At 39.5% G+C, this 7,534-nt stretch overlaps 1 protein-coding gene across 9 annotated transcripts in view; it reads left to right on the plus strand.

Moving 5' to 3' along the window:
- Positions 1 to 7,534, plus strand: part of CWF19L1 (CWF19 like cell cycle control factor 1) — a 33,857-nt gene that overhangs the window by 2,155 nt on the left and 24,168 nt on the right. For 4 of the 9 annotated variants that reach the window (XR_001826120.2, XM_017531258.2, XM_017531259.2 and 1 more), the window contains exons 2-4: positions 4,926 to 5,010; positions 5,948 to 6,026; positions 6,612 to 6,713. The exons of 3 other annotated variants lie outside the window; for them this stretch is intronic. Coding sequence is in view for 2 of the 6 variants with exons in the window: in XM_017531258.2 (XP_017386747.1) it covers positions 4,926 to 5,010; positions 5,948 to 6,026; positions 6,612 to 6,713 (266 nt within the window). In the remaining 4 variants the exon portion in view is untranslated. The remainder of the gene's footprint in view (positions 1 to 4,925; positions 5,011 to 5,947; positions 6,027 to 6,611; positions 6,714 to 7,534) is intronic. 2 more of the 9 variants (XM_017531260.2, XM_037739532.1) reach the window with 2 other exon arrangements.

The raw sequence follows: 7,534 nt of genomic DNA on the forward strand, positions 1-7,534 counted from the left end.
CTCAACCTCCTGGGCTCAAGTGATTCTCCCACTTCAGCCTCCTGAGTAGCTGGTATTAAGGCACAAGCCACCACACCTGGCTAATTTTTGTATTTTTTGTAGAACTGTGGTGTTGCTATGTTACCCAGGCTGATCTTGAACTCCTGGGCTCAAGTGAACCTCCTGCCTCAGCCTCCCAAAGTGCTGGGATTACAGACATGAGCCACTGTGCCTGGCTTTAAACTTTTTTTGTTACAAACTAAGACACAAACACACACATAAGTCTAGGCCTACGCAGGATCAGGATCATCAGTATTACTGGCTTCCACCTCCATATCTTGTCCCACTGGAAGGGCTTCTGTAGTAATATGCATAAAGCTGTCATCTCCTATGATAACAATGCCTGAGGCTCTTTTACAGTTAATTTTTTTTTTCTTTCAATAAGTCGGAGTATACTTTAAAATAACAGTAAATAGTATAGCATAATAGCTGGGTGCAGTGGCTCATGCCTGTAATCCCAGCACTTTGGGAGGCTGAGGCATGCAGATCATGAGGTCAGGAGTTTGAGAACAGCCTGGCCAACATGGTAAAACCTTGTCTCTACTAAAAATACAAAAATTAGCTATAGTCCCAGCTACTTGGGAGGCTGAGGCAGGAGAATCACTTGAACCCTAGATATGGAGGTTACAGTGAACTGAGATGGGCCACTGCACTCCAGCCTGGTGACAGAGCGAGACTCTGTTTCTAAAAAAAGTGTATAGCATACTAAATATTGTATATAAACCAATTATTGTCAAATATCTACTGTATATAACTGTATGTGCTATACATTTATAACCACCAGCCCAGTAGATTTGTTATTATACCAGCATTACCACAAACAAATGAGTAATATATTGCACTATGATGTTACAGATGGCTAGGAGGACATCACTAGGTGATAGGAATTTTTCAGTTTCATTATAATCTTAATGGGACCACTGTCATATATGTAGTCCTTTGTTGACCAAAACATTTTTATGTGGCCCATAACTGTATTTTTGTCTTTAACTTAAAAAGGTTACCAAAATGTTTAAGAACACCTTGGCATGATTCAATTTTCACTTTGGAAAGTAGTTCTGGCTGCAGTGTGGAGAACAAATCAGAGCCAAAGCAGAGAACAGCTGGAATTAGGTAGAATGATGGCAGAGGAAAAGTTTAGTGATTCAAGGTTTATTAAGGAAGTGAAATCAACAAGGCTTGTGATGGTTTAATTGTGAGTGAAAAGGAGTTGGCCCTGTTGGGTCATAGGTTTCTATCTTTATTCAGTGGGATAGAGAACACTGGAAAAGGGCCCAGATGAGGAGATGAGGTACCTCATGATGTATAAACTGGACATTGGATCTCACAGAAACAGTGATAATTCCATGTGACAACTGTAATGGAACAAATGCAGGATCATGTGGGAACACTCAAAATTGGTAACTGATAGGTACTAGAAGGCTTCCTAGAGGAGGTGTTGCTCAAAATATAAATAAAAGTGCTATTAGTTTGTGACAGAGCTTGCTTTGAAATGCTGTAATATGGTTTTCTAAGGTTTTGAGAAGGGGATGACTTCTGAGCCAGCCAGGAAGGCTTCAGAAATGTGCTAGACCTTGAAGAATGGGAAAAACTTAGATTCAGGATGGGTTGGGTGGGACTATTAGGTAGTTACCTCCCTTAGGGAATGACAGAGGCAGAGAGTAATCGAATTCCAGTAGGTAAGGTTTCAGTTAAGAAAACTTGGAGAAAGCACTAGAAAGACGACCTGTCAGGGCCTGTGGAAAGCTGTGGTTCCATAGGCAGTGGAGAACTGCTCAATGTTTTTGAGGAAAGATTAAACTGATGACTAAATGTAGGATGCATAGGAAGAAGAGAAGGCATTAGATGAAATATAAGCATATTCTCTACTTTGAATCTAATACTAGAGTCATTGTATTTTTCTCTGATTCTTCCTTTGCCATTACAGGACTCAGTTGCTCAGCCTTGCATTTATCCTCTGTTCCTACTTCTCCCTCATTTCCCATCCTACTTCCCCACTCCAGTTTGTTTTCAGATTCTAAATTTCTTATCTGTTTCTCTCCTCATCTTCATTAGTCATTGCTCTTCTTGTTGATATTTTTGCTTATAATCACCTGTTCTTCCAGACCATCTTTTACTGTGACTAAAATGATCTTTCTAAAGCGGATAAGATTATGGCGCCAGGCGTGGTGGCTCACGCCTGTAATCCCAGCACTTTGGAAGGCCGAGGTGGGCAGATCACCTGAAGTCAGGAGTTTTGAGAGCAGTCTGGCCAAGACGGTGAAACCCCATCTCTATTAAAAATAAAAAATTAGCCAGGCATGGTTTTGGGCACCTGTAATCCCAGCTACTCAGGAGGCTGAGGCAGGAAAATCGCTTGAACCCAGGAGGCAAATGTTGCAGTGAGCGAAGATTACACCATTGCACTCCAGCCTGGATGACAGGGTGAGACACCATCTCAAAAAAAAAGTATTATGTCACTATCCTGCTTGAAAATGTTTGGTGAGGCTGGACACAGTGGCTCATGCCTGTAATCCCAGCACTTTGGGAGGCAGAGGTGGGCAGATGAGTTTGAGACCAGCCTGGGCAGCATGGTGAAACCTCATTTCTACTTTAAAAAAAAAAAAAAAAAGAAGAAGAAGAAAAAAGGAATCCAGTTAAATGTAAAGTTACCATAGTGATAGGGACAGGTGCAGCGGCTCACACTTATAATCCCAACGACCCGGGAGGCTGAGGCAGGAGGATCGCTTGAGCCTAGGGATTCAAGACCCGCATGGGCAATATAGCAAGACCCCATCTCTACAAAAAAAAATTCTCGGCGTCGTGGTGCCAGCTAATTGAGAGACTGAAGCGGGAGGACCACCTGAGCCTGGGGAGGTCGAGGCTGCAGTGAGCTGTGATCATGTCACTGCTCTCCAGCCTGGGTGACAAACTGAAACCCTGTTTCAGGAAAAATAGCAATAGTGGTTAATTTTAGTAAGAAAAGGTTCGAGGTTCTGGGATAGTGCATAAGAGGGGTATTTGGCTTAATGGTAGGAGTCAAGAAGACTTTTCAAGAAGGTTAGGATTGAGCCTTGGTAAATACAGTAATGCATTGCTTAACAGCAGGGTTATCTTCTGAGAAAGGAGTTGTTACGCGATTTCATCGTTGTGGGAACATCCTTGAGTGTACTTACGCAGACCTAGATGGCATGGCTTCCTGTACACCTAGGCGGTATGATATAACCTGTTGCTCCTAGGCTACAAAGCTGTACACCATGTTACTTGCTGAATACTGTAGACAATTGTAACATAACAATATTTTTGTATTTAATATAGAAAGGGTACAGTGAAAATACTGTATATAGGAAAAAATGGAAATACTGTATATATAAAATACTGTATGTAGAAAACATGTGTAGGACACTTATGAATGGAGTTTGCAGAACTGAAAATTTCTCTGAGTGAGTCGGTAAGAGGTGAGTGAATATATTGTTTTACACTGTTGTAGACTTTATGAGTACTGTATACTTCACCTATATTAAATTTATAGAAACATTATTAGTATTCAACAATAAACCTTAGTTTACTGTAGCTTTTACTTTATAAACTTTAAGTTTTTTTTAACCTTTTGACTCTCGTGATAAAACTTAGCTTAAGACACAAAACACATTGTACAGCAGTACAAAAATATTTTCTTTATCTCCTTATTCTACAAGTTTTCTATTAATTTTTTTCATTTTATCTTTTAAACTTTTTTTTTTTTTTTTTTTTTTTTTTTTTTTTTTTNTGGGTGTGGTGGCTCATGCTTATAATCCCAGCACTTTGGAAGGTCGAGGTGGGTGTATCACCTGAGGTCAGGAGTTTGAGACCAGCTTGGCCAACATGGTGAAACTCCGTCTCTACTAAAAATACAAAAAATCAGCTGGGCGTGGTGGTGCATGCCTGTAATCCCAGCTACTTGGGAGGCTGAGGCAGGAGAATCGCTTAAACTTGGGAGGTAGAAGTTGCAGTGAGCTGAGATTGCACCATTGCACTCCAGCCTGGGTAATAGAGTGAGACTTTGTCTCAAAAACAAAAAAACCGAAAGGTGAGGTGGACAATAAAAGCATACCAGAAAGACACACTTACAAAACAATAAAATTTTAACGTTTCAAGATGAGTTAAAAGACATTAAGAAAATTATACGAGCCATGGGAAAACCATGTAAATTAGAATTAGAAAAACTCAGAAATGAGATGATAGTAAAAGTCACTTCACAATCTAGGGCCAGTTTACCTTACCAACATCAGCTCTTGCCGTTTTCTACCTCCTACCCCATAATTTGACACATACCTCCTGTGGTAGCCCTTTTCTTATAGATTTATAATGATTAGAGTGTCTTCCTTTCCTTGATTATAAACTCTTTGAGGCTTAAACCGAGTCTTCCTCCACCTTGTACTGCTAACATGTTCTTGGCATAGTTTACTTGGCATATTGTACTTCACAAATTTTAAGTATCCAGTACCTGTTTACCAAATGAATGACTGAATCTCTGTAATAAGATAGTAGGAGTCAAAATAAAAAGGATAGAAAGAATGCGAAAGATGTTTGAAAAAAGGGATTGATGGGACTTAGTGACTGGATCAGGGATTTTTGATACTAGTTGGCCATGTCAGCCATAGACATGTCCACAAAACTTAGAAATGAGCAGAAGCTGGCTCAGTTGTGGAGTAAATGATAATCTAAAGTTTAGATACGGCAAGCGGGAGGCATTGGTGAGACTCTCAGTGGATCTGCCCAGTGAACTGAACCTTGTAAGGTAACTGCAGAGAGACTTGATCATCTATTTATCTAATCCATCCAAAAGACTAGTATATAGGAAACCTGCCAGGCCCATTTGTTCCTGAATTGCTATAATCTCAAATCTATTATCCCTTTGTTTGCAGCTTGGCTTGTGGAGATGTTGAAGGAAAGTTTGATATTTTATTCAATAGAGTTCGAGCAATTCAGAAGAAAAGTGGAAACTTTGATGTAAGATGTTTGTTTTTACTGAATTTAATTTTACCTTTGTAGTCTAAATAAAAATAAAGTTTGAGCTCCTTTAGGTCTTGATTGAATACATACTCAGCATTTTTGTTAAATTGAGTTCCCTTCATGAGCATAGGAACTCAGGAGCTTCTGAGTGGTTGGGGGAGGGAGACCTATTTACTATTTACTATTGACCTTTATGTTTTTTGAAGTTGAATCTTGTTACTTTATCACTGTACAAAAAACTGAAAACAGACTAGCAACACTTCCCTAAGTGATTCTGACCCCTAGGTTTGTGAGGCACAGACCTATTTTATGAATGCGGTGTGGGTTAAGTCAGATAACATATATGCCGTGCTTCACAAGCTTGAGAGCCCTATATGAATGTTGTATATAGTTGCCAGCTAGACTGTAAACTCCTAAGAGTCCAGAAGAGAGTATTCCAAGTATGAGGATAATTTGTTCATTGGGTTAAAGGTTGAGTAAAGACAACAGGCAGGAAATGTGTTTTTTATGCCCTGTATTTCTAAGAGTTTCTAATATTTTAAATTTTTTTGTTTCACATGGGGATTCTTTAAAGATCTATTTCTCTGTGACTGTATATTCCAGGGAAGGATATGTGGAGAGAGCTGAGTGGCAGAGTGGGACTGGGAATATTTGAGGAGCACTTGAATTCCAACTTGTTCTAAAAGTTTAGTTCCTTGACTCTCTCTTACCCATCTCTAACTTGAATTTGACAGCCAGAGAGCGAAAACTTAATAATTCATAGAATCAGTAACTATTACAATTGCTGCTAAAGAATTGTATATTGAAATCTGCAAATGGATTGAGAATAAAAAACTGATTTGAAACTATTAAATAACTATTTGAATGTTACTATCAATTATGTACTGTTTGGTATTTTTAAATCTTATATGTCTGTTTAAAAAACTCATTTTAGCTGCTGTTGTGTGTAGGAAATTTCTTTGGCTCCACCCCAGATGCTGAATGGGAGGAGTATAAGACTGGCATCAAGAAAGGTATAGAAATTATTTTTATTTAACATATGATATCTAATAAAATTTCAAGGGCCACAGTTCTTTCTGAGTTGTTTTTCATTATTTAAGAATTTCCTGGCTGGGCGCTGTGGCTCATGCCTGTAATCCCAGCACTTTGGGAGGCCAAGGCAGGCGGATCACCTGAAGTCAGGAGTTCGAGACCAGCCTGGCCAACGTGATACAACCCTGTCTCTACAAAAAATACAAAAATTAGCTGGGCATGGTGGTGCATGCCTGTAATCCCAGCTCCTCGGGAGACTGAGGGAGCAAAATTGCCTGAACTTGGGAGGCAGGGTTTGCAGTGAGCCAAGATTGTGTCACTGCACTCCAGCTTGGGTAACAGAGCGAGGCTCTGTCCTCAAAAAGAAAAAAAAAAGTCAAGCTACAAGGTTTTGTGTAGTATATCCTTAGTGGACAGCACTTCTGCATTTAGGATTGCTATGTGGGGAATGTGAATGTGTAGACTATTTACTTTTGCTATAAGTATTTTTTTCTATAGAGAAGCATTTCTCAAGTTCTGAAGCAGATCTGGTAACTATATGGTGTCATGTCTGTTTCCTTCACTAGCTCCTATTCAGACATATGTGCTTGGTGCTAATAACCAGGAAACAGTAAAATATTTCCAGGATGCTGATGGATGTGAATTAGCTGAAAACATTACTTATCTGGGTAAGCTGATATTTGTTGTATTTGTTTTTTTTTGTTTTGTTTTGTTTTTTTTGAGATGGAGTCTTGCTCTATTGGCCAGGCTAGAGTACAGTGGTATAACCTTAGCTCACTGCAACCTTCGCCTCCCATGTTCAAGTTATTCTCCTGCCTTAGCCTCCTGAATAGCTGGGATTACAGGCACATGCCACCACCACGTCTGGCTAATTTTTAGTATTTTTAGTCAAGATGGGGTTTCACTATGTTAGCCAGGATGGTCTTGATCTCCTGACCTCGTGATCTACCCACTTTGGCCTCCCAAAGTGCTGGGATTACAGGTGTGAGCCCCTGTGCCTGGCTGATATTTGTTGTATTTGTAATGAACATAATATAGTGTTCTCAGGAATTAGTCTCCCAGAAAATTTTTGGCTAGATTTTTCGTTGTTGACAGCCTGAGATAATGGGGGTTGGAGGGTTCTTTCCCAAAGGCTGTATATGTGCTGCTATGCCCTTAGGACAATGCCCATAGGATGGTGGCATTTTTCCTTTATTATCTCTACCACTTAGCCCCAATCTTGTTGTGTTCCCACAACCCAATACACACTCGTTTAGTCAACTAAAGAGATAAACTCCTTGTCTACAGTATATGAAATACTTAAGGGATAAACTATGTTGAAATAAAGGAAATGTCATGTATGTGGCCTTACCATACAATCTTGGTAGATATATACAGCTTACTTGTTGATTAGGCTCCCACCTAGTGATAGCTCTAGGTTTTACTCTAAGGTTTTGGCAACTCAAGTTTTTAATGCTATTCTTTCGGGTTTTTTACTCTTTTTTTTTTT

This window comes from Cebus imitator, unplaced genomic scaffold (genome assembly GCF_001604975.1).
Source record: "Cebus imitator isolate Cc_AM_T3 unplaced genomic scaffold, Cebus_imitator-1.0 Scaffold71, whole genome shotgun sequence".
NCBI lineage: Eukaryota > Metazoa > Chordata > Mammalia > Primates > Cebidae > Cebus > Cebus imitator.